The 27,044-nt window shown below is 47.3% G+C and overlaps 2 protein-coding genes across 6 annotated transcripts in view; one reads left to right on the top strand and one right to left on the bottom strand.

Annotated features, from left to right (window-relative positions):
• The window catches only part of LTBP3 (latent transforming growth factor beta binding protein 3), a 55,193-nt gene extending 37,792 nt beyond the window's left edge, over positions 1 to 17,401 (bottom strand). For 3 of the 5 annotated variants that reach the window (XM_058160291.1, XM_058160293.1, XM_058160295.1), the window contains exons 1-5: positions 16,981 to 17,399; positions 9,283 to 9,573; positions 8,029 to 8,243; positions 6,546 to 6,651; positions 3,448 to 3,522 (exon numbers count right to left, since the gene is read on the bottom strand). In XM_058160291.1, coding sequence (XP_058016274.1) covers positions 3,448 to 3,522; positions 6,546 to 6,651; positions 8,029 to 8,243; positions 9,283 to 9,573; positions 16,981 to 17,269 — 976 coding nt within the window. In that variant the 5' untranslated portion in view covers positions 17,270 to 17,399. Of the gene's footprint in view, positions 1 to 3,447; positions 3,523 to 6,545; positions 6,652 to 8,028; positions 8,244 to 9,282; positions 9,574 to 16,980 lie in introns of all 5 variants that reach the window. The other 2 variants (XM_058160294.1, XM_058160292.1) reach the window with 2 other exon arrangements.
• Positions 17,402 to 25,713: 8,312 nt separating this feature from the next.
• LOC131186891 (insulinoma-associated protein 1a-like) lies at positions 25,714 to 27,044 on the top strand. Its single transcript, XM_058160862.1, has one exon. The coding sequence runs from the start codon at positions 25,742 to 25,744 to the stop codon at positions 26,864 to 26,866; it is 1,125 nt and encodes a 374-aa protein (XP_058016845.1). The 5' UTR covers positions 25,714 to 25,741; the 3' UTR covers positions 26,867 to 27,044.

Genomic DNA, 27,044 nt, shown 5'->3' with positions numbered 1-27,044 from the left:
AACAATTATTGAACCAGTGCAATTTATTTTTTAATTTGTTAATCTCCACAAACAATAACTTGTAATGCTTTCCACCTCATGTTACCTCTTCAGCGAGAATAATCCAGTCTGTTCTGGGCTTGAACAAGGGCATTGAAATCTGGCGGAATGTCTGAAGTGGCTATGCGAAGGACAGCTGAGAGGTGGTCATCAGTCATAGAGGATCTGTGTTTGGATTTGTTGAACTTCATAACTGAGAATGTCTGTTCACATTGATAGGTAGATCCAAAGAGGACTAGGATCCTCTGAGCATGCCTCCTCAGGTGTGGAAAGTTCTCCTCTTTGAGGGCGGAGTAAAAGTCCAGCAGTGAGACTGACTTGAAGTGATCTGCCAGATGTGTGTCAGACTGCAGATCAATGAGTTCCATCTGAACTTCACTTGGTGCATCATCCACACTGCAGTTGAAGGGAGAAGAAACCATGTGCATTTCACTCTCAAGAGTTTTGAAATCTTGAAATCGCCTTGAAAACTCTGCATGCAATGCTTCTAACATGGTTGAGTACTTTTGGAGGTGATCACCTGATCTTTTGGCTTCCTTAAGTGTTGGCAAGTGGGTCAGAATGTTGTCCTTCACTTGGCTTGAGAGCTGTAGTTTTCTCATGAAAGCCTTCACTGCACTGTACATCTCATGCACAAAAAGGCCCTTGCTCTGCATTTTGACATTTAGTTCGTTCATTAGTGCAGTCACATCCACAGCGAATCCGAGGTCTGCCAACCAGTTGTTATCTGAAAGTTCTGGGATGTCATGACCTTTCTGAATACAGAACTCCTGAATCTGGTCTCTCAGGTCCCAGACACTTTTCAGAACCTTGCCAAGGCTGAGCCACCTAACAGTGCAGTGATAGCTTATGTCACCATGTTCAGCCTCAGTTTCCTCCAACAAAGCAACAAACTGTCTGTGATTTAAAGCTCTTGCTCTGATGAAATTAACTATTTTAGTGACAGCATCAACGACATGTTTCATTTTTAACACTGTCTTACACAACACTTCCTGATGTATGATACAATGCAAAAATGTCAATTTCTGATCAGGGTTAATTTCTGTCACTTTATCCTGCATTCTCTTTAAAAGTCCAACATTTTTCCCTGTCAGATTTGGACAACCATCTGTTGTCACACCTGCAAGCTTGTCCCATTTCAGTCCTAAAATGTCCATACATGCATTTACCTCTCTGAACAAGTCATTACCGGTGGTTGTCCTTTAATTGACTGCATGGCTGCCAACTCCTCCGTGATTTGAAAGTCTGCGGTTATCCCACGTAAGAAGATGAGCAGCTGGGCAGTGTCACGTACATCGCAGCTCTCATCCAAAGCCAGAGAAAAAAAGTCAAAGTCAGCCGCTCTGTTCTTCAGCTGAAGTTCTAAGTTCCCCGCGATGTCCTCAATCCGCCTCGTTACAGTGCGTCGGGAGAGTGAAACGTTCTCAAATCGCCTTTTTCTCTGGGCACATCAGCGCAGCAGAGTCCAATAAACACTCCTTAATAAACTCTCCGTCGGAAAACGCCTTACTTTTTCTGGCGATTTTGTGAGAAATGACATAACTTGTCCTGACGGCTGCATCTCTGGGAGTGTGAAGTTTAGTGAAAAATCCTTGTTGGGTTTGTAGTTTTGCAAGCAATGCATCAGACTCCCTTGCACGCTCTTCACCAGACAGATTTCTGTATTTATCTTCATGCTTGGTGGTGTAGTGGCGATTCAAATTATATTCTTTAAACACAGCAACCTGTGTACCACAGACTAAGCACACTGCTTTGCCTTTAATTTCTGTAAAGAAATATTTGGAAGTCCATGTTTTGTTGAAAATACGGCATTCGTTATCAACTTTTCTTTTCTTGGGGTGTGCCGACATCTTGGGGATAACCTGGCGAACAGCATCACCTTCACTCACACACGTGTATACGCGAGTGAAGGTGCTACGTCTACGACGTGCATACGTAGCGACGTAACGCTTTTCAAAATAAAATTTCAAAATAAAAGTTAAAAAAAAAGTTTAATTTATGGTGTTTATGATTGGCCTCACGCGGGCCGGACAGGGACGTACAAAGGGCCGGATATGGCCCGCGGGCCTTAATTTGCCCAGGTCTGAGATAGAAGGACTTGGATTGGACATCCAAAAAAATAGAGATAGATGGAGACTTAAGAGAAGAACGTGGGAGGCAAGTTAAAAAAAACAAAACATAGCAATTGAAGTATTGAAGCGGACAAGAGACGATGGATCGATGATTTCTTTTTTTTTCTTTATTGTTGTTCTGACTTGCCTTTCATTCTTCCACTCTCTCTCTTTTAAAGCATAGCAATTGAAGTACAAAGCGGGCAAGAGATGATGGATGGATGATTTCTCTTTTCTGTTGCTGCTCTGAATTGTCTTTCCCTCTCTCTCCCACTTTATTCTTCACCCCCCCCCTCTTTTTTTTAGGCAGGTGACATGATCAGAAGTTAAACAGGAAAGAAAGAAAAAGCTTTCTAATAATGGGTGACATGATTAAAAGCTAGAATAAGTGATAGGAAAAAAAAGGGAACATTAATATTCCCTTTTTTTTTCTATATTATTTTCCTATATTTTTCCTATATTAATGTACACATAAAAAGGGACGCGGTGGCTCAGGGGCTAGGACGTTGAGCTTGTCGATCGAAAGGTCGGCAGCTCAGCGGTTCGAATCCCTAGTGCTGCCGTGTAACGGGGTGAGCTCCCGTTACTTGTCCCAGCTTCTGCCAACCTAGCAGTTCGAAAGCAGGTAAAAATGCAAGTAGAAAAAATAGGGACCACCTTTGGTGGGAAGGTAGCAGCGTTTCGTGCGCCTTTGGCGTTGAGTCATGCCGGCCACATGACCACGAAGACGTCTTCAGACAGCGCTGGCTCTCCGGCTTTGAAACGGAGATGAGCACCGCCCCCTAGAGTCGGGAACGGCTAGCACATATGTGCGAGGGGAACTTTTACCTTTACCTAATGTATACATTTCTATTTGATAAAACGAAAGTCATAATGAGAAATAGGTGGAATAAGTGAATAATAATAGACTTTAACCTAATAGAGGTGTGTATTGTTATTAGAAATACATAAATTGATTAAATGTAATAATAATGTTTAATTCGATCAATTTCATATGTATTGGAATGTATGGCGCCCAGGTGCCATACTGTTCATGCATTGATTTGACATTTTTATAAAAAAAATTTAAAAAAATTAGAAGACAGAAGGAGTTGCTCCTGAGTTGCTACTTATCTCCCATTCAGAGGCCACCTCAAGTCCCATGCGCCACACCCCATTAGAATGCAGGACTCGAACTCAGGGTCAAAACAATTGGAAGCAAGGGCATCGATGACAGCAGATTTCGTTTTCCAGCTCACCGACATTCAAATTCCAAACACACACACACACATGGAACACACACCCTACACTCGCTTACCCTGGCAGTGAGTGCTGTTGAGTCGCTTGTATCCCTGCGGACAATCGCTCCCCATCGTCTTTTGCACACCCTGATCTGGAAAAAAAGCGTACACAGTGAACGTTTAAGTCTTCCACATTCCTCTACTACAGGGGTAGTCAACCTTTTTATACCTACCACCCACTTTTGCATCTCTGTTAGTAGTAAAATTTTCTAACCGCCCACCGGTTCGGGGGGGAGATGCGCGAGCTATTCTGGGAAGAGGCTCTTTTGTCTGCGGTCGCACTATAGCGCCATTTAGTTTCACTTACGTAACGTGAACTAAACTTATGCGCAGGCGATACAAATCGTATATTTTCAGAAATTTAAATTGTCACGGGGAATATTACGAAAACCTAATGAAAATGTTTTTAAATAATGCTATGAATTTTTTTAAAAAAGTCAGTTAAATTAAAAAAAAGGAAAGTGCTTCAGTATCGGACAAAACCCCTACCGCCCACCATGAAAGCTGGAACACCCACTAGTGCAGCGGTTCTCAACCTGTGGGTCGGGACCCCATTGGGGGTCGAATGACGATTTGCCAGAGGTCGCCTAAGACCATCGGAAACATGGGAAGTATACTTGCAAGTCGAAGAATCGCGCTCCAATGGTTGACTCCACAAGCCAGATGCAGGCTCTTCAAATCGCTAGCCGAATTCGGCTTCAGGCGCGATGAATTAAAAAAGAGAGAAATCTTTGCTCTGATGTCTCCCTCTCAAGCCAGCTGCAATCACTCCCAATCGCTAGCCTAATCTGGCTTCAGGCACGATAAACTTAATAGGGGAGGAGTCTCCACTTTAATGCCTCCGTCCTCAAGGCAATCGTAAGCAGTTCAGATCGTTAGCCAAGACGGCTTCAGGCGCAATAAATTCAAAACGAAAATAATTTTATGGTTGGGGTCGCCACATCGTGGGGAATTGTATTAAAGGGGTCGCAGCACTATAAAGGTTGAGAACCACTGCACTAGTGGGCGGTAGGGACCAGGTTGACTACCACTGCTCTACTAGTTTCCCTTCTAACTCCTAATTGTTAGTTTTTAAAAAAAATAACATTAAACAATTAATGGATCTTGTTTCAGACCCACACTGCACAAAGACATCGTCCCAGACTACGCTGTAATGTACACAGTTCTTGTTAACAGGTAGGTCAGCTGGGTAAGTAGTTTTCTTTTTCTTTCTTTTTTTTATAGTTTTTTATTTATTTTCCATTTTTTAAAAATATAAACATTTCATCTCTCCTTAAGCAATATGTCGTCTGGGTACAAATATTTCTGTGCAACATCCTTCCACAAATTATATACATTGCACAATTATACCTTGTGTAAACTCTTCATTTCCTTCCTAAGTATCTTCTAATAAAAATACAATAATAACATTAAACATGATTATTCTTGTCATACGGATGTTATCCATTGCCATTTTATTCTTCTCTCTATCTTAATGGATTTTCTATTCTTCTTGTTGTCTTCTTCCTTTATTTCCAATTTCCTTTTTTATTCTCTAACCATTGATAAAATGCTTCCCATATCATATAATAATCAGTGTGTTCTTTCTCCTTAATTGCTACGGTTAGTCTATTCATTTCTGCACATTCTAATATTTTCCTAATCACCTTCTCTTCCGTAAGAATCACCTTTTTCCAATATTGTGCAAATACAATTCCAGCTGCTGTTAATACATGAATAATTAAATATATATTTTCTGAACTTACGACCACAATTGAGACGGGAATCTTGGTCACTGAGCAAAGGGATCGTTAAGCAAGATGTCACGTGACCGCTTTGCTCAATGACCGCAATCCCGGTATTCCCAGTTATAGTTGTTGAAATGATCCTGCAGGTTGGACCAAGGGACAAGTAAGGAGTGTGGGGTGTGTCGCAGAGGGGGTTTGGGAGGCCCTGAAAGGCCTGGAGCAGGCCCCATGTGAGTTTGGAGGGTGCTACGGACAGATCTCAATGGCTGAAAATCGTCCTTGCCCAAATCCAAGGAGAGTGGAGAGACAGCGTGTTAAGATAAGCTAAGGAATGTAGGCAGCGGGGAAATCTAGCAGGTTCTGACAGGTTCTGGAGAACCTGGCTGGCCCCAGAGTGGAGTGGGAATAGGGATTTTGCAATATCCTTCCCCTGGAGTGGGGAGGGAATGGAGATTTTACAGTATCCTTCCCCTGGAGTGGGGTGAGAATGGAGATTTTGCAATATCCTTCCCCTGGAGTGGGGAGGGAATGGAGATTTTACAGTATCCTTCCCCTGGAGTGGAGTGGGAATGGAGATTTTGCAGTATCCTTCCCCTGGAGTGGAGTGGGAATGGAGATTTTACAGTATCCTTCCCCTGCCACGCCCACCAAGCCACCCCACTCACACCAAGCCATTCCCACAGAACTGGTAGTAAAAAAACTTGGATTTCACCACTGAATGTAGGGTGTCTCGGAGAGGTGGGGGAGACCATGGGGAGGACGGACCCAGAACAAGCCATGCACAAATTGGGGGTGGGGAGTGCCTTAGCCAAATCTCACACACTTGGCCAAATAAAGTATTCAATTCAATTGAATTCAATTCAATTATTTCATTTTTCAAGCAAGGAGGGCACCCAGGGGTGGGCCGCTGGGGGTTCGGGAGAACCTCTAGCTAAGATTCTGTGCAGTTCGGAGAACCTCCCAAATCCCAGCCCTGGCTGGCCCCGCCCACCCCACCCCGCCCCTCTCAGGAGTCCCCACACGGGCCGTTTTGAATGCAGGTAAGTGCAGGGCGTGCGCAGCGGCTCAGGCAGGACGAAAAACAGGCCTACCGGAAGTTCGGGAAGGCATCCAGAGCCTGGGGAGGCTGTTTTTGCCCTCCCAGAGGCTCGAGGAAAGCCTCCAGAGCCCAGTGAGGGCAAAATCGCTCCCCCCCCAGCCGCGGTGCAGGAGGCCAATTAGACCACGGCCACCACGGCCACTCCCACCCAGCAACCGGGCAGAGAACCCCTTGTTAAAATTTTTGAAGTGCACCCACAGGATTCGGGCCACCTGCGCTGGGGATCGCTGGGTGGTGCTAGGTCCCCGAAGGGCACCCCGAGAGGGGTGGGGAAGGGCTGGAGGCTTACACTGCAGATGGGGGCATTTGTGGCACTTGGTCTGGCCCCAGGAGGTGCCGATGCTGCCGCAGCAATCTTCCTGCTTCGTGAGACCTGGAAGCGGATTGCTCCCACACTGCAGGGCGCACCAGAAGGGAAAGAGAGAAGAAATTAAAAAAAAAAAAAGACTAAATCCATCAATTCTCTCCTGAAAAAGACCAAGCTCCAAACTTCCCCACCCCACCCCAGCCTCACTCGCTCCAGCCTGTGGGTGACAGAAAGTGAATCAGCTTTTCTATTTTAAGCATCTAGTCCTCAGTGAGGATCTGTTTTGCATTGGCGCACCAACATGCCATATTAGGCTAAAAAGAGGACTGGGGATTTTGTGAGTTAGTCTGTTAGAACAGGGGTCTCCAACCGTGGCAACTTTTAAGACTTGTGGACTTCAACTCCCAGAATTCCTCAGCCTGTGATGCTGGCTGAGGAACTCTGGGAGTTGAAGTCCACAAGTCTTAAAGTTTCCAAGGTTGGAGACCCCTGTGTTAGAAGATCCCCAGGCCGTTTTCTTTGTAGTTTTGTGTAAATCTCGCCATCCCCTGAAGTCTATGTATGGTTTAGTTCCTGAAGTGTGCGCATGTGTCTGAGGGAAGCACACAACACTTGTGATTAGGGTGGGGCTTAGTGTGAAATTTAATACTGAGTGGGAATAAAAGTAAGTCTAATCCTGTGATCCAGCCAAAACAGTGGGGTTATTTTCCAAACTTGACAACTTTAAGAGGTGTGGACTCCAACTCCCAGAATCCCCCAGCCAGCATGCTTTAAGAGAGATGGACATCAACTCCCAGAATCCCCCAGCCAGCATGCTTTAAGAGGAGTGGACTCCAATTCCCAGAATCCCCCAGCCAGCATGCCTTAAGAGGAGTGGACTCCAATTCCCAGAATCCCCCAGCCAGCATGCCTTAAGAGGAGTGGACTCCAATTCCCAGAATCCCCCAGCCAGCATGCTTTAAGAGGAGTGGACTCCAACTCCCAGAATCCCCCAGCCAGCATGCTTTAAGAGGAGTGGACTCCAACTCCCAGAATCCCCTAGCCAGCATGCTTTAAGAGGAGTGGACTCCAATTCCCAGAATCCCCCAGCCAGCATGCTTTAAGAGGAGTGGACTCCAACTCCCAGAATCCCCCAGCCAGCATGCTTTAAGAGGAGTGGACTCCAATTCCCAGAATCCCCCAGCCAGCATGCTTTAAGAGGAGTGGACTCCAACTCCCAGAATCCCCCAGCCAGCATGCTTTAAGAGGAGTGGACTCCAATTCCCAGAATCCCCCAGCCAGCATGCTTTAAGATGAGTTGAAGTTCAGCCATCTTAAAGTTGCCAAGCTTGAAAAAAAACACAGTACTAGAGGGCTTCCTCCTTTGCTATTTGGCCTTGATTTTGACTGGATCAGATACACTGCTTTTGAGCATGGAGGCTTGATTTCATACAGGTTAAATAGCTGGGCCCCCCGTTCCGCTCACCGATTGCTTGGGCAGCGTCTCTTGAAAACAGCGCCCCAGGGGTTTCTGGGCTGGGGGACGAGTGTAGGCCGGTTTCGGAGCCGGGTGCTGGATTAGATGGTGGGCCCCGCCTGGCCCACTCCCCTCCGAGCTGAGGCTGTCGATCCGGTGGACCTTCACGGAGGCGTCCGGCGGGTGATGGACGCGAACGTTGACCAACGGTTGGTGCATCTGAACTGAGAGCAGAAAAATAAAATAGGATGTTGGAAAACTGGACAAGGGAGTTGCTACAATGCCGTTTGCAACGTCAATGAAACAACCGATTTACGGATCAATTTCAAATAAAAATAAAAAAAGTACAGTGCTGAATTCTTGACCAACCATGCCTTTTTTTTTTTCCTGTTCATCAACCAGGAGAAAAATCTAACACCGGAAGTTTTTTAAAGAAGGGGTTGGATAACTATTTGTCTGAAGCGGTGTAGGGTTTCCTGCCTAAGCAGGGGGCTGGACTAGAAGACCTCCAAGGTCCCTTCCAACTCTGACATTCTATTCTATCATAAACTCCCCACTAACTTGGGAATTTGAGCAAGCGAGATGGGGCGAGGATGGTAGTTTCCACTTGAAACCCTGGAGCTGGAGGGCTTCTAGAAAACCCTCTGCACATGCTCAAAGATTCCCAGCTCGGCCCATCAGCGCCCAACACGGACCCCCAAATTTCAAATTCAATTTAAATTTAAATTTAAATTAACTCCGCAGAGGAGTTAATTTGTTTATTTAGCTGCATATGGCAGACAGTGAACAGATAACAGTAATAAAAAATATATCGAATGTACTCCTAATACTGTGGTACACATATAAAGCTCAGACAGCACCAACTCACTTCAAACCTGAAATACAAATATTTTTACTAATGGAAATACGCATTCAATTTTGTATGTTATGACGAATTTAAGAAGTGACGTATAAAATATAGGTTACGTTTTGAAATACATCGATTCATGAGACTTGAAGAAGTATTCTATAGATCAGGGGGGTCCCCAACCTTGGCCACTTTAAGCTTTGCTGGCTGGGGAATTCTGGGAGTTGAAGTCCTCCAGGCTTAAAGTTGCCAAAGTTGGAGACCCCGATCTAGGCCCTTTATCCAATTAAAGCAGTATTATTAATTGGAGAAAATCTGCTTTGCCTCGAAGGGGGTTTATCGCTCCACCCTACACCACCACCCCCACCAAAAAAAAAACAGCCTCCGAGCCCAGCCCTCACTTTCTCTCCCTTTACCTTCGGAGGAGTGATGCCCCAGGGGTACCATAAAAGTGGAATGGCTCACGGTGCCTTTCGAACCCGGCCCCGAGGGGCTGTCGCTGTGATGATCAGACATGACCTGGACAGCGTAAATGGCGTGCTTGCTGGAACCCGTCTCCGTGGGTGCCCCATCGCTGGGGGGCCGAGCCTGTTGTCCCTGGCGGTTCACGGGCACCTGGCAGAAGCGGCCGGTGAATTCCGGAGGGCAGAGACAGTGGTTCCCAGATGTGCATTGACCGCCGTTCATGCAGGGTAAAGGACAAACGACTGCAGCAAGGAAGGGAGGGGGGAAACAAAGAGAAAAAGACACCCCTGTTAATTTTGCATGGGTCAGACCCCCCGTCCCCCCCCCGTCTCCCCCGTTCTTTTTGGCTTCCTACTCATCAACCCAACTTTGACACCGCCAGGAAATTTCTCCTTAGTTCTAGGTTGCTTCTCTCCAGTGGTGAAATCCAATTTTTTTTTACTACCGGTTCTGTGGGCGTGGCTTGGTGGGTGTGGTATGGCTTGGTGGGCATGGCAGGGGAAGGATACTGCAAAATCTCCATTCCCATCCCACTCTGGGGCCAGCCAGAGGTGGTATTTGCCGGTTCTCCAAACTACTCAACATTTCCATTACCGGTTCTCCAGTACCTGTCAGAACCTGTTGGATTTCCCTTCTGCTTCTCTTCTTGATTAGTTTCTATCCCTCACTTGAAAATTGGGATATTAAGAATATCGACGGGGCTGCTGCCTCACCAAAAAATAAAATTAAAGAATTAATTAAAGAATACTGCATCCAGTTTTGGTCGCCGTGATGTAAAAAAGATGTGGAGACTCTAGAAAGAGTGCGGAGAAGAGCAACCAAGATGATTAGGGGACTGGAGGCTAAAACATATGAAGAATGGTTGCAGGAATCTGGGTATGTTTAATGAAAAGAAGGACTAGGGGAGACATGATAGCAGTCTTCCAATATCTCAGGGGCTGCCCCAAAGAAGAGGGAGTCAAGCTATTCTCCAAAGCACCTGAAGGCAGGACAAGAAGCAATGGGTGGAAACTCATCAAGGAGAGAAGCAACTTAGAACTAAGGAGAAATTTCCTGACAGTGAGAACAATTAATCAGCGGTACAACTTGCCTGCAGAAGTTGTAAAATGCTCCAACACTAGCAGTTTTTAAGAAGAGATTGAATAACCATTTGCCTGAAGTGGTGTAAGGTTTCCTGCCTAAGCAGGGGGTTGGACTAGAAGACCTCCAAGGTCCCTTCCACCCCATTCTATTCTATTCTATTCTATTCTATTCTATTCTATTCTACTCTACTCTACTCTACTCTACTCTACTCTACTCTACTCTACTCTACTCTACAGTACTCTACAGTTATCAGTCCGCGGAGACACTGGGGTTCAGACAGTGGTATGCGTTTGTGTGTGTTTCAGTGCAAACCAACGCATGAATCAGAAATTGGACGCACAAACCCTGCCTCTCTCCAAAACGGAGGCGCGATTGCAGGTGTCAACTTGTGTCTTCTGGAAAAGATTTGTACTCTGCCAGGCCGGAAGGCCGGAGCGTGGGCTGCTGCAAAATTTTCCACTGCTTTTCCCTGAAATAGCCAACCTAACAAACATTTCGGAGGAGAAGAGATACAAGCAGCGGCTTCAAACCACGTTAAGGCTGTTTGAGTCCCTTGGAGTCGGGGTTGAGTGCCAACGGTGGCCTGGCCACGTCTCAACGAAGCTCTTGGCCACGTTTTTCGGAAGCGGTTTGCCCTGGCTTCTTTCCTAGACCTGGGAGTGAGTCAATGTTGGCTTAGCGTCGCCCAGCTGGTCCGATACCAGTGGGAGGACTAGAACTTGCAACCTTTCATTTTCTAACCCTGGGCCTTCAATCGCGACCGTAAGCCGGCTTTCGGCTTTGATGACAGCCGCCAAACGCTTTTTCCGAGTTTGTCCAACGGACCTAAACTTAATTCATTTAGTGACGGTTCAAAGGTCCAGTGGCACTGAAAAAGGTGACTTACAATTAGTCCTCAAACTTGCAACCTTCACAGAGTCACTGGTCATCATCTTTTAATGACCCCATAATCCTTTGCAGGTTGGAGTCTGGGCAACTGAATGGAGCTGAATGTTTACTGGCCGGATGCCCTTCCTGTTGCCAGTGCTGAGTTTTATTCAGCAGATATATTCTCATAGTGCCCAGAGAAATATCTGCCTCTACCTAAGATCGAACTCACAGCCTCTTGATTGTGAGACGGAAGCTCTACCTCTAGGCCACTGCACCACTCACAATCACTGGTCACGCGATCAAAATTCAGCAAGTGACTCGTATATTTACGACGGTTGCAATGTTCCCGGGGTCATGTCATAGGATCGCCTTTTGCGACCTTCTGACGAACAAAGTCAACGGGGAAGCACGATTCACTTAACAACCGTATTACTAATTTAACAACTGCACTGTTTCACTTAACAACTGCAGCCAGAAAGGTCATAAAATGGGGCAAAAATCACTTAACGGTTGTCTAGCAATAATTAGCAACAGACATTTAGGGCTCGGCGGTGGTCATAAGTTGAGGACCTGACTCTGCTTCCTCAATATTTTTTGTCTGGCAAAGTTTCAAAAGCAGCTGCCTATTTATTCAAAAGTTTTATTAGCATGTATTATGTCTTACTCTCCATTAATTCTTACTTCTGTCTTATTTTTACCTTGATGAACGTATCTTTTCTTTTATGTACACTGAGAGCATATGCACCAAGACAAATTCCTTGTGTGTCCAATCACACTTGGCCAATAAAAAATTCTATTCTATTCTATTTTCATTCAATATGAAATGCGTATTATTAATGCATTATTAATGTATTTGATGTCATTTTAATAATACAGGTAAGTCCTCGACTTACAAGCAATCGGTTAGTGACCGTTAAAGTGGCCCCACAAAAAGTGACTTATGATTGCTCCTCACCCTTATGACCATCACAAACATGTAATCAAAATTCAGGTGTTTCGCAACTGTTTTTAGGCCTCTTGAGCAACCCAAGGTTATATGATTGACACTGTGTGTAACTTTACAGCCGGTTTTCGACAAGCAATAAAGGAAGCTGGATTTGCTTACTGCCCGCCTGGTTCACTTAACGACTGTAGTGATTCACTTAAGAATCATGGCCCAAAGGCAGCCTTAACATCTGCCTTCCTTAATAACTGGAATTCTGGTTGCAACTGTAGTTGTTAAGGACTAATTTTATTTAAAAAGGCACTGTAACTGGACTCTTAACTTTTAGTTTTGAAAGCAATTTGCAGTGAACTGCATTGATGAATTTAGAAATATAACGCTTTATGTAGCGCTTTATATTTCTATATTTTATTATTCTATTATTTGAAATCACTTGGCAACTTTAAGTTGTGTAAACATCAACTCCCAGCATGCTGTGTGGGGAATTCTGGGAGGGGAAGTCCCCCCCCCCACATCTTAAAGGGTGCCACGTTTTAAAAACCATTATTCTAAATCACCATTTAATCAGAATACTCTGCAATAAGCCAAGATGGTCCAATGGTTGTCAGGCAGAAAAATAGCTTTCCTTAATAAACATTATTTTAACCGGAGATACCAAGACGAATTGTGAATTTTCACCCACAATTAATCCATGTTCTACATTTGCACTATACATCTGGACCATAAAGTAACCAAACAAGCTAAATTCACACAGCAGATTAAACCTCCAAGAAACTCACCACACTTTAAGCCTAACCAGCTTGAGAGATTGCTAGATCTTCCACAGTGGAGCATGTGAGAACAGCCTGGTCCGCAAAGAAGGGCGTGCAAATGATTTTTTTTTTAAAAAACACCACACACACTTGCTGCAACTGGCTGATTCTAGTTTGAACTTGGCTTTGTGACTGAAACGAAGCCCCTTCGGAATCACGCTGGCTCTTGCACAAACTGGCTGGATGGGAGGGTGTGCAACTGTGCGTGTGTGTAAGTGTTGGTCTCCGATTGTGTGTGCAGAGTTTGCTTGGCCAGCGGTTCTGAGCGGCTTGGATGCACGAGGGGCCCCAGAGATGGGGCTGACATGTGAAGTCAACTTTTCCAGCAGCGAAAAAGGGAAGAGAATAATAGACAGGGAAGGGTGGAGAGAGAGGGAGAGAGGTGGCGGTAGAAAAAGAGAGACAGAGACAGAAACAGAGACAGAGAAAGAAAGACAGAGAGACAGAGAAAGAGAGAGGAAGAAAGAAAGACAAAAAGGAAAAGAAAGAGAGAGAGAGAGAAAGAAAGACAAAAAGGAAAAGAAAGAGAGAGAGAGAGAAAGAAAGAAAGAAAGAAAGAAAGAAAGAAAGAAAGAAAGAAAGAAAGACAGAGAGAGGAAGACAGAGAGAGAGAGACAGAGACAGAGTGAGAAAGAGAGAGAGAAAGAGAGAAAGGAAGGAAGGAAGGAAGAAAGGAAGGAAGGGAAAGAAAGACAGAGAGAGGGGGGAGAGAGAGGTAGAGGTAGAAAGAGAGACACACACAGAGAGAGAATGAAATAAAGGAAGGAAGGAAGGAAGGAAGAGAGAGAGAGAGAGAAAGAGAGAAAGAAGAAAAGAAAGAAAGAAAGAAAGGGAAAGAAAGACAGACAGAGAGGGAGAGAGAGAGGGAGAGGTAGAAAAAAGAGAGAGTCAGAAGAGACAGACAGAGAAAGAGAGAGACATACAGAGAGAGAGGGAGAGAGAGAGAGAGAAAGAGAGAGGGAGGGAGGAAGAGGGAGAGAGAACATGGAACCAGGGTGCGCATGCGCACAGGAATCGAAAACAATGTGCAAAGTGTCCCAGACTGCGCTCTGTCCTGCCCCCAAATACAACAGAAAAGTAAAATTCCACGCCAACCAATCCCTGTGCAAAACCAAGCTCGCTTTGGAAAAGGCGAGCAGAGCCACAGATTCGGCATGCACAAGTCAAGCCTGGGTTCCCACATTGCCCTGACCCCGTTTGTTTAGCGACAAAGATTAACCAGGGGTTCAGCTCCTTCCCATCCCCCCGCCCCCCCCTCCAATAAAGCCGCTGTGCAAACCGCAAGGCTGAGTTTGACAAACGGGGTCAGGGAAAATCGAAATGGACGTACGAGGCCAGGAGGTCCTGCGGGGAAGGAATCCGCATTCCCACGACACGTTAAACCTGGTTGCTGAAAGATCCTGGGTTTTAGGTTTGCCATTAACCCAAAAGGGAAACCTGGCACAATTCACAGCCGTTATAAAGCAGAAGAGGATATTCTACACCCGTGTTTTTTCAAGCGTGGTAGCTTGAAGATATGTGAACTTCAACTCCCAGAATTCCCCAGCCAGCAAAACTTGGCATTCAATCACGATCAAAGCTGGCTAGGGAATTCTGGGAGTTGAAGTCCACCCATCTTCAAGTCGGCAAGATTGTGAAACACGGGTTTATGGCGAACTGACAGGCAATGCAAGTGAAATCGGTTCCCGGCCCGGGCAGTGGGTTGGACTAGATGATCTCTTAATATTTCTTCCAATTCTGACTTTGAAGGATGTTAAGTCACAAGCGAAGCAAACCAAGAATTAACCCAGATTAAAACATGCAATACAAACTCAGCTCCTTCCTGGCTTTCTCGTTCAGTTTTCCCAGGAAACAAACCCCAAATTGCTCCTTTTCCAGTAAATACAAGGCAACGTAAACAAACCTAAGTTAATTTCTGTAAGTGAGTTTTCCTTTGGTTTGTTGGCTCTTTCCCGCAATCCAAAGTGCCCAGGAGAAGAAAAAAAAAACTTCCCCCAACCAGGCGCCCTCCCGAAGTGGGGACTACAACTCCCAAGGGAGGGGGTAGTGATGCACAGGGCATGGCACAGGCTGATGGGCTCAGGGGCAGTGCATGATGGGAACTGTGTCACCCAAAGAGCTGGAGAGTACACGATTGGAGTTGGAGCTTTGTCCATCTGGAAGATACTCCAGTTGGAGAGGCATCCAGAGGAGACCGGGAGGGGACGATGGGCAGCGTAGTCCACGCCACCTAAAGGACTTGCCAAGGCGGAGAGCAATGGGCGGGGGAACTCCTCCTGGTGACCGGTTGCAAACAGCCAAGCTGGGGCTGATGGGTGGTGTAGTGCGTACCAATAGAGGGACTTGCACCGGGTAGTAGAATGTGTTCTATCAACAGAGGGGTTGCAGGGAACCGGCCTGGAGAGGCTGATGGGTAGTGTAGTCCATGCCATGTAAGGAACTTTGCAAAGCAGAAAGCCTCAGCCAAGAACAACACATCCCGTCAACAAAAGGATCGCAAAGAGCCACGTTTGGAGCCGATGGGTGATGTAGGCAAGCTTGGGAGCGATGGGTGGTGTAGTCTGTGGCATTTTAAGAGACTTCCCAAGTGGAACCATATTGGACAAGAGAACATGTCTTATCTACAAGAGGGTTGCAAGAAGCCGGGCTGGGGTGGTGGCTGATGGGTAGTGTAGTCTGTGCCATGTAAGGAACCTGGCAATGTCTCCAATCTTGGCCACTTTAAGCCTGGAGGACTTCAACTCCCAGAATTCCCCAGCCAGCTTTGCTGGCTGGGGGATTCTGGGAGTTAAAGTCCTCCAGGCTTAAAGTGGCCAAGATTGGAGACCCCTGATTCTAAGCAACCTCCTACCTGGGAAAGCACCCAGCAGCATCACAGGTCCCATCCACAAAAGCCAAGCTGGCGAGCGATGGGCAGTGTAGTCCGTCCGCCCCATCTGAGAATAACTTCTCAAAGTGGATGAAGCCCATCTTGGGCAGCCAGGAACCCACCCCTCCCATCAACAAAGGGGTTGCAAAGGACCAGGGGGGTGGGGAGGAAGAGGCGGATGGGCATTGTAGTCCTCCCTTCACTTCTAACCCCTCCTTGCCTCCCCAAATCAAACAACAGGTGCGGAAGAGGCGGATGGGCATTGTAGTCCTCCCTTCATTTCTAACCCCTCCTCCCTTCCCCAGATCAAAGGATGGGGAGGAAGAGGCGGATGGGCATTGTAGTCCTCCCTTCATTTCTAACCCCTCCTCCCTTCCCCAAATCAAAGGATGGGGAGGAAGAGGCAGATGGGCCTTGTAGTCCTCCCTTCATTTCTAACCCCTCCTCGCCTCCCCAAATCAAACGACGGGTGCGGAAGAGGCGGATGGGCATTGTAGTCCTCCCTTCCCTTCTAACCCCTCCTCGCTTCCCCAAATCAAAGGATGGGGAGGAAGAGGCGGATGGGCACTGTAGTCCTCCCTTCACTTCTAAACCCCTCCTCGCCACGATGGGGAGGAAGAGGCGGATGGGCATTGTAGTCCTCCCTTCTAAATCCCTCCTCGCCTCCCCAGATCGAACGACGGGGAGGAAGAGGCGGATGGGCATTGTAATCCTCCCTTCCCTTCTAACCCCTCCTCACTTCCCCAAATCAAAGGATGGGGAGGAAGAGGCGGATGGGCACTGTAGTCCTCCCTTCACTTCTAAACCCCTCCTCGCCACGATGGGAAAGAAGAGGCGGATGGGCATTGTAGTCCTCCCTTCTAACCCCTCCTCGCCTCCCCAAATCGAACGACGGGAGGAAGAGGCGGATGGGCATTGTAGTCCTCACTTCTCCCCCCAAAAAAATCAAACGACGGGGTCACGAAACTCCCTCCCCGGTCCCCCGGTGGGAGCCTCCCCCGCAGGGCATCGGGTGCCGGGAAGGGGGGAACCGGAGCCGCCGGAGCCCCCCGAGTGGGTCCCTTCCACTCACCCACTCGGAACCCCGAGCCGGTCAGCGTGTCCATGGCGTGTCCGTTCTCCCCGATGAGGGTCATGTTGCTGCCCGGTTTGCAGCTGTCCCGGCAGCGGCCCTTCTGGCAGGTCCGCTCGCAGATGAGCGGCGCGAAGACCACCTTGAAGCGCTCCCGAGCCAGCGCCGCCCGCTCCGAGGGGCCGCCCGAAGAAACGGCCGCGGAGCCCCGGCCAGGCCAACCCAACGCCCGCGGCACCGCCAGCAGCAGCAGCAGCAGCCCCAGCACGGCCGCGCCCGCCGGGGGCATCTTGGCATCCCGCGCCGCCCCGGCCGGAGGGCAGGCAAGGAGGCAGGAGGAGGAGGAGGAGGCGGCGGCGGCGGTGGTGGCGCCCGCTGGCTTCTCGCTCTCTCCGGCCCGCCTGGCGCAGCCAATCTCCGGCCGGGGGCAGGAATCTGGGAACGCCGCCAAGCAGAGGCCGGGCCGGGCCGGCAGGGGGCGCGGGGAAGGGCGGCGTGGACACCGGGGCAGCCCCCACCCCGCCCCCGCCAGCGATCCCCCCCCCGCTGCAATTGCACCCACTCACCCCCCCCTTCCTTCCTTCCCTCCCTACGGGTCTGCTTTGAAGGGGGGGGTCGTCCGCGATGGGGAGGAGGAGGAGGACGAGGACCCCCCCCCTACACACACACACACACCCGCCGGATCTGAAACTCGAAACTTCCAACCCAAACTTTATAAACTTTCTCCCCAAACTTTAAGCTTCCCCGCCCCCACTTCAACTTTAAATATTTCTCCCCAACTTTAAACTTTTCTCCAAACTTGAAACTGTCCTCCCAAACTTTAAGCTTTCTCCCCAAATTTTAACTTTCTCCCAAACTTTAAGCTTCCCCGCCCCCACTTCAACTTTAAATATTTCTCCCCCAACTTTAAACTTTCTCTCCAAACTTGAAACTGTCCTCCCAAACTTTAAGCTTTCTCCCCAAATTTTAACTTTCTCCCCAAACTTTAAATTTTGCCCCCCCAACTTTCAACTTCCCTCCCCCCCCTTAAATTTTGCCCCTAAACTTTAAACTGTCCCCCAAACTTTCAACTTCCATCCCCAACTTTAAATTTTGCCCCTAAACTTTAAACTGTCCCCCAAAACTTTATAAACTTGCTCCCCAAACTTTAAACTTTTCTCCCAAACTTAAATATTTCTCCCCAAATTTTAAACTTTTTCTCCAAACTTTAAACTTTTTCTCCAAACTTTAAACTTTTTCTCCAAACTTTAAACTTTCTCTCCAAACTTTAAACATTCTCTCCAAACTTGCAGAGCAAGAGTGTGGAAGAATTTAAGAAGCTGACCTGTCTCCCATTATCCGTGGCCTTGGCTGGATTGATGGGTGCGATGGGAGCTCAACTTTTCCAGACTTTTGCTGGAATTGCTGGAAGTTTCAACTCTCTTCCTGCGGTTTAAAAGAAAAATGGTCTGCGTGGCTTTGAGAAGTGGATTTGATTTTAAGGTATACATGACTTTACTCTCTCTCTGTCTTTCTCATCTCTCCCTTATTCATCTCCTGCTTTCTCCATCTAGCCCTCTCTCACTGTCTATCTCCCTCTCTCCCTCTATAATCTCTCTCTCTCTCTCTCTCTCTCTCTCTCTCTTTCTCTCTCTCAAGATAATCTCCATTTCAAAGCCGAAGAGCCAGCGCTGTCCGAAGACGTCTCTAAGGTCATGTGGATGGCACGACTCAACGCCAAAGGCACACGGAACGCTCTTCCCTTCCACCAAAGGTGGCCCCTATTATTCTACCTGCATTTTTTATGTGCTTTCAAACTGCTAGGTTGGCAGAAGCTGGGACAAGTCACGGGAGCTCACCCCGTGACGCTAGGCACTAGGGATTCGAACCGCTGAACTGCCGACATTTTGATCGACAAGCTCAGCATCTTAGCCACTGAGCCACCGCATCCCTTTATCTCTCTTTACATCGATCTCTATCTATCTATCTATCTATCTATCTATCTATCTATCTATCTATCTATCTATCATCCACCTATCTATCTACCTATCTCTCTCTACATCGATCTATAGCTATCTATCTATTCCTACTTACCTATCTACCTATCTCTCTCCATCCATCCATCTATCCATCATCTATCATCTATCTGCCTCTCTCTCTCTCTCTCTCTCTCTCTCTCTCACACACACACACACACACCTGGCTACCTATCTTAATAAATTTCCATGCTGCCCAGAAGTCGCTGGATAGCGAAACTAAGGTCACACTCCTTTACTCTGAATTAAACAGTTCTTCTTAAGAAGAGGAGCCATTTGACTCCAGATCCAAGTACCGTAATCGGATATGGAAAGGTCACCAGCTCCAGCAAAGAAAAGCACTTTAATTTCTCTTTCTGAACTACTGTACACAAACTTCCTTTGGAGACAGTCAAGTTTGCCGACCGCTGGGAAGCCGAACGAAAGAGGTTCATGAGGATGAATTGCCCATTGTGCAGACCAAAATCAAAATCCCTCCCACCCTTGTGCCATAGGTTCGCCATCATGGGTCTAGAATTTCCTGCTTGAGCAGAGGGATGAAGACCTCTAACTCCAATTCTGCGTTAACTAACTAATCAGTGGAATGACTTGCCTCCAGAAGTTTTGGGTGCTCCATCACTGGAGATGTTTAAAAAGAGACTAGACAGCCAGAATGGAACAGGATCTCACGCCTGAGCACGGGGTTCGACTAGAGGACCTCCAAGGCCCCTTCCAAGTCTTGTTCTTCGGTTATTCTGTTAAAAGGCAGTTCAAATGCAACGTTAGGATGCAGGCCTTGGAAGTGTAAGGACTTGCAATTCGATAAAAACTATTTATAAACAAAAAAAGGAGTTGATCCTTCTAGTGGCTACTTTTTTGTCCTGTGATTTGCAGAAGAAAAAAAATAAAATAAACGCGCGCTAAAGAAAGGGTGTCCTTGTAGCTGGAGAAAAGCTTTTAATTTTCGGAAGTTGCAACGTTCTTATTATCGAAAAACCTTCAGGTTGTCTTTGGGAAGTTGCAAAATTCTTATTTATCCTTGCACCATTTCCCACTCCAAAACTTTATTGTTTAACAGCTTTATGCTTAGGCCTGCCCGAATTCAAAGAAAGGCCGACTTGAAAAAATATCTGTAATAAGTAGATAAATTGAGGTGGCAACTATCTAGGACCAGAACTGGGTCGGGTGTGGGGGGAGACAGACCACCCCTTCTAAGTACTCGCAGGCCTTCCGATGCTATAGTTTACTTCCTTCTCCTCTTTGTGATCTGAAGGCACTTCGGCTGCCTCGTCCATTTCTTCTTGCATTGTGGTTTTTGGTTCGTTTTGTTTTTCCCCCCAGTCGGGCATCAAATTTTTCACTCTGCATTTAAAATACTGATGCTTTTCTCACTATCACTATTGGGCCGGTTTAGCTCACGCTGGTAAAGCCTGTTATTAAGAACACAGTAGCCTGCAATTACTGCAGGTTCGAGCCCGGCCCAAGGTTGACTCAGCCTTCCATCCTTTATAAGGTAGGTAAAATGAGGACCCAGATTGTTGGGGGGGCAATAAGTTGACTTTGTAAAAATATACAAATAGAATGAGACTATTGCCTTATACACTGTAAGCCGCCCTGAGTCTTCGGAGAAGGGCGGGGTATAAATGTAAACAAAAAAAAAAAAAAAACTATTTAAGTCGTGAAAGCTGGCAAGGAGGAGCCAGCTGGTCCCTTTAACCAGGGTAAATCAGAAACTCGCTCGGGGCCATTCTCCCAGCTCTGCAGATCAAACATGTCAGTTTTTCTTTGTTCTGCGTTTTTTTTTTTTCCTGACTGGCCAGCTTTCATAGCCATATGTTACAACGGGCAGAACCACAACTCCCAAGATACCAGTTAGATGGGACTATGGTGAAAGATCCTGATGTTGTAGCGCTCTCTCTCTCTCTCTCTCTCTCTGTGTTTGTGTGTAATCCAGCTATTATAGTACTTAGATGATAGTTTCCCAATCTTGGCACCTTTAAGATGAGTGGACTTCAATTCCCAGAATTCCCCCAGCCAGCATGCTTTAAGAGGGGTGGATTTCAACTCCCAGAATTCCCCAGCCTGCTTTAAGATGGGAGGGCTTCAATTCCCAGAATCCCCCAGCCAGCGTGCTTTAAGAAGGGAGGACTACAACTCCTGGAATCCCCCAGCCAGTATGTTTTAAGATGGGTGGACTTCCAGTCTTGGGAATTATGCCCCGTTTTATGACCTCTCTTGCCACAGTCGTTAAGGGAATCAATTTATTTATTTATTTAATTTTATTTGAATTTATATCCCGCCCTTCTCCGAAGACTCAGGGCGGCTTACACTGTGTTAAGCAATAGTCTTCATCCATTTGTATGTTATATACAAAGTCAACTTTTATTGCCCCCAACAATCTGGGTCCTCATTTTACCTACCTTATAAAGGATGGAAGGCTGAGTCAACCTTGGGCCTGGTGGGACTTGAACTTGCAGTAATTGCAAGCAGCTGTGTTAATAACAGACTGCTTTAGTCTGTTGAGCCACCAGAGGCCCAATGCAGTTGTTAGGTGAGTATAACACCGTTATTAAATGAATCCGGCTTCCCCATTGACTTTGCTTGTCAGAAGGTCGCAAAAGAGGATCACATGCTCTCTCCAGAATGCTGCAATGGTCACAGGTATGAAAACGGTCATAAGTTTTTCGGTACCGTTGTAACTTCAAACGGTCACTAAATGAGGACTACCTGTAGTTTATCAGCCAACACCTCCAGAGCAGCTCAGAAAAGAAAACGGAAACCCCACAATTTCCAACAGAGTGTTGGTGAGGAATTAGCCATGGCTACAAACTGGCTTCTTTGGCTGGGGAATTCTGGGAATTGAAGTCCACAGGTCATATAAAGCGGCCACAGTTTTGGGAGACGATTTTTTGCATTCTGTAGTGAAGTCTCTTCTTTTCTATTCTCTTTAAAGGAAAAAGTCCAATTCTCTTTCCATGAATTGAATAAATTCCTTTTCTTTTAATACTGATCGATCCAACGTCCGTCTTAATTTCCTTTTTTATCCCTTCCATATAGAACTTTTACCGGATTGTGATCCGCCCCCATCATTTATTTCTCTATTTTTGTTCCTTGTACGTTACATTTTAGCACTGCTGACCTCCATATCGTTACCTATTCTTGACCAAAGACGTATGTCTAGTTGAATAAAATGAATAGTGCTTTTAGCCTTTGGAAATATTTTCCTAGCTTTTTTTGTTGGCTTTTTTATTTTATTTATTTATTTATTTATTTGTCACACCAGTATATATAAGCATAAGCATGAAAATAACTATATAATATATAAGCATATATATGAGCATAAGTATGTAATAACGATATTAATTGGATATAACGAAGAAAAACAACAGGACAGGAACGGGTAGGTAGGCACGTTTGTGCTCTTATAGACCTCTTAGGAATGGGGTGAGGTCAATAAGTAGAGAGTTTTTGGTTAAAGCTTTGGGGATTTTGAGAAGAGACCACAGAGTCAGGCAGTGTGTTCCAAGCACTAATAACTCTGTTACAGAAGTCATATTTTCTGCAATCAAGATTGAAATGGTTAACATTGAGTTTAAATCTATTGTTTGCTCTTGTATTGTTACTAGTTTTCTAGTTTTAGTCTTAATTCTGCATCCGCAATTGCATTAAAAGTCTCGTACTATACGTGTGTTTTCATACGCCAGTTCTATTCTTTTTCTTATGAAGTTTTACCATAAAAGTCTTCTTGGATTGCCATTTGGTGCATATATTTCAAATTAATTTATCTATCTATCTATCCATCTATCTATCTATCCATCATCTATCTATCTATCTATCTATCTATCTATCTATCTATCTATCTATCTATCTATCTATCTCATCTATCTATCTGTCTATCTATCATCTATCTCATCTATCATGTATGATCATTATCTAGCTATCCATCATCCATCCATGTATCATCTATCTATCATCTGTCTCTGTCTGTCCATCTATCCCATCTTATCTATCTGTCATCTATCTATCTATCTATCTATCTATCTATCTATCTATCTATCTATCTATCTATCTATCTATCTCATCTATCTATCTGTCTATCTATCAATCATCTATCTCATCTATCATGTATGATCATTATCTAGCTATCCATCATCCATCCATGTATCATCTATCTATCATCTGTCTCTGTCTGTCCATCTATCCCATCTTATCTATCTATCTATCTATCTATCTATCTATCTATCTATCTATCTATCTATCTATCTATCTATCTATCATCTAATTCTGGAAGTTGTGCCCCAATCCTTCTAAGTATCTGGCCAAAGGGCCAGGCCTGATTTTATGTGTGTGTGTGTGTTGTGTGTGTGTGTGTAATAGCCAAGGGGAGGTGTCTAACTGATGGGCATCTGCAAGGAAGCCCCCCGCCCCCGCAGCTTTATGGGCAGGGGGTCAGGAGGTCAGGAAGGGCGCGTGTCTCAGCTATTCAGACACACTCCTTGGCTTCCCTGGGGGGGGGTGTCAGAGGAGGGGGGGCATGCTGCAAAAATGTTAATGCACCAGGCCTTCCATGCCCCCATCCCCATCCCCAGGGAGCAGGGGCAGAGAAGTGCAGGGGCTGGGAAGGGGAAGCATCTCCACCCCCCACCCACTCTTCTTTGGGGGTGGAGAAGCAAGACGGCCAACTGCGCTCGGCTCAGACAATGAGCCCAGATGAAACACTGAACAAAGACGGAGGGAGGGAGGGCAGGGAAGGTGGCCGGCCCCGGCTGGCCGGAGGGTCTCTGGTGACCGGCCTTTCAAAGCTGCATTGGAAAATGAGAATATCTTATGGGAATGAGTGGCTGTGATGGGTTTTCCTGGCCAGCAAGACCAGAGTTTGTTCTTCTTTTACTTTTACTTTCCTTTTCTCTCTCCTCCCCCCTTTCTTCATTCCTCTCTTCTCTCTTTTCCTTCCTTCCCTTTTTATCCCTCCGTCCCACCTCTTTCTTCCTTCTTCCTCTCCTTCCTTCCTCTCCCCCTCTTCCTTCCTTCTTTCTCCTTCCTTCGTTCCTCCCTCCTTGCCCTTTCCCTCCTCCTTCCTCTATTTTCCTTCTTCTTCTTTTCCTTTGTTCCTCCCTCCCCTTCGTTCCTTCTTCTTCCTCTCCCTCTCTTCCTTCTTCTTCTTTCTCCTTCCTTCGTTCCTCCCTCCCTGCCCCCTTTCCTCCTCCTTCCTATATTTTCCTTCCTTCCTCTTTCCTTTTTTTCCTTTGTTCCTCCCTCCTCCTTCTTCCTTCTTCCTCTTTCCTTCCTCTCCCCCTCTTCCTTCCTTCTTCCCTCTTCTCCTCTCCTCCTTCCCTCCTTCCTTCCTTCTTTCGCTATTTCCCTCCCTCCCTTCTTCATCTTCCCCTCCTCTTCATGTTTGACACTTGGGCATCTGACTTGAAGATAGCCAGGCTAAAATGTTGGAGCACCTTCCCATCATCCCAGCCATCCCTAACAGAGGGCCCCTGAGCATGTACAGAGCGGGGGGGCTGTCTGCAAGGGCTGTGCAGGGCAGGGTTGATTTAGCAGGGCCTCTTCCAGCCCTTCGTTCTGGCTAAGTGTCCAGGCTAATCCAATGGCTTTTCTGCTCCGTAGGACATTTGAAAGACGAAGCAAGTGAGAAATGATTAAAATTAGATATGAGCCGTAATTCAGGCCTGAGAGGAAGGAACACAAAACTCTCCCTCCCCCCCACCTCGCTTGCTTGTCTTGTCGGCTTCTAATAAATCTGCTATTTAATCTGGAGCTAAAATTCCATTTTGCACCCCGTGTTTTTAGTTCTTCCTCTTTAAGGAGGGCTTCGGTTTCTCTGGACCGACCGTGTTATCCTGCAGTCTTTTTTTTTTTTTTTTTTAACTCCCTGATCGAAAATATATACGAGGCAAAGATGGAGCCTGTATTTTTGTGAGCAGCTTCGTGGAGGGAGGACAAGATTTGCATGCACGTGTCAAGCATTTTTCCTTCACCCCCTCGGTTCCCGTTACAACTCAACCCGAGAGATTCCGAGGGGGAAACAGGCCGAGTTCAACTGCTTTTCACCCTCAAGACATCTTACATCTGCTTTGCACACAGATACTCTGCACCTAAGTTGAAAAATAACATTTTGGCCTCTGTGCAGGCTTGAAGGAGCATTGGTTTGGGCAGGGGAAGGAAGGAAGGAAGGAAGGAAGGAAGGAAGGAAGGAAGGAAGGAAGGAAGGAAGGAAGGAAGGAAGGAAGGAAGGAAGGAAGGAAGGGGATTATAATGAGAGTGAGGGAGGGTCTCAGGGAAGTCCAACCGTTCTCCCTTGCCCTTCTACAAGCGGGGAGTATTAAAACCGGGAACGTCAGTCAGCCGTCGGCTTGGTGCTATCCCCCAACTTCACAACTGACCGATCTGGCGCCTAAGCTGGGCTGACTCATCACCCAGGAGCACCGACCCGACTCAACGGGTTGCATTCACACAACCAAACCCCAAAGAAACAAACCAAGATTTAACTTGGCAGGCTGTGCATCGACACCTGTTTGTCTCCCACCGATGGAATTAACCTAGTCTAAGGCGGGGTTTTGTTTTTTTTTGGCTTCTTGCATCCCTCTGCGCAAGGGGCCTGAAAGGGTTAATCCCCCCATCAGCCCTAGTCTCCCCCTCCTCCTCCTCCTCCTCCTCCTCCTCCTCCTCCCTCCCAGGACCCATTGATGCTTTTAGTCTCTCCAGGGTATCAACTTCTATCCCACCCACCCCTTTTGTCATGGCGTGTGCCATCGGTGATGGCGTGTGCTGTCCCATCTGCTGCCGGGCTCCCACCCAGCCCCCCGGGATTTGAAGCCACGCAGCCAGATCATCCCCCATTGGCTGCTCCTCATCAGCCATCTGGGGCCTCCGGTTTGCACAAAAGCAGCCCCAGACCCTTTATATGGGGGGGGCAGACGCCCCTGCCCGCACAGGCCAGCTGCATCCAGCGGAGCGAGGACACACCAGCCCAGCCGAGGGCAGCGCCACAGGTCCTCAGCGACGGGAGCATCCGTGGCGGGAAGTACCGCGGTCACACACTTCGTGGCCCGACGACCCTAACCCTCTGTCTTCCGCAGATTTTGTCCAAGTCTCCCCTTAAAATGCCACGCGGGTTCTTAGTGAAGAGGACCCACCGAGAAGTGCCTGTCTCGTACCGGATCCGGACTCCGCCGGACGAACATTGCCCAGCCTCGCAACCAGGCCCTGCAGTCCACCGGAAACAACCCAAGGTTGGGCGGCTGCCCGAATCCCAGGTTCCCAACCTGGCACCCCTGCGCCACATCAGTGCCGTTCCGCTCTCCGGCTGCCACGACCGGGGGCTCAATTCGGGATCTCCGGCGCCAGGAGAATCTGCACCAGCCAGCACCTTGCAAGGTCTTGGTTCGGGCTCGGCCTGTGCTGGGGTCAAGCCGTTGAAGAGGGTCAGCGTGGGCCACGGGGGCCTTGTTTTGCTGGGTGCCTTCGTCTGCCAACTGTGCCAGGAATCTTACCCCGGTCCGTTGGCCCTGGCACAACACTGTTGCTCTCGCATCGCCCGGGTCGAGTACCGCTGCCATGAGTGCAGCAAAGCATTCAGCTGTCCCGCCAACCTGGCTTCTCACCGCCGCTGGCACAAACCCCGAAAAGAAGGACACCCGGAGGGCACCAAGGAGAACGAGAACCCCAAACCAGCCCGCGTCTCCGGTGCCCCGCTGCACCCCGAGCTCTCGGCGGGGATTTACAGCTGCCCGCACTGCCCCAAACGCTTCCGACGGAGGGCTTACCTGTGCAAGCACCTGGCTCTGCACGCCGCCACCGGGACGGTGCTTTCCGAAAGCCAGCAGCATCTACCAGGCAACCTTGGCCCTGTACCAGCTTCTTGGCCTAAAAAGCCATTATAATTCTTGCTTCTTTCCCAGGGCAGCTGATAGCGACTTCTCGCCGATGCTGAAAATATTTGCAACCTGCCCGATTTTTTTATTTTTCCGTGACTTTTGACGGACAGGTGGCAGGAACCAGATGTCCCAGGCTGCCCCCCCCCCCGCCATCTTCTCGCAGATCAGATATGTAAGAGAGAAA

The sequence above is a fragment of the Ahaetulla prasina genome, chromosome 17 (genome assembly GCF_028640845.1).
Source record: "Ahaetulla prasina isolate Xishuangbanna chromosome 17, ASM2864084v1, whole genome shotgun sequence".
Classification (NCBI taxonomy): domain Eukaryota; kingdom Metazoa; phylum Chordata; class Lepidosauria; order Squamata; family Colubridae; genus Ahaetulla; species Ahaetulla prasina.
The sequence above is the reverse complement of the archived record's forward strand: the minus strand, read 5'-3'. Positions and strand labels throughout refer to the sequence as shown.

Coding starts and splice junctions, on each gene's coding strand:
- LOC131186891 (XM_058160862.1), top strand. CDS start 25,742: ATGGCGTGTGCTGTCCCATCTGCTGCCGGGCTCCCACCCAGCCCCCCG.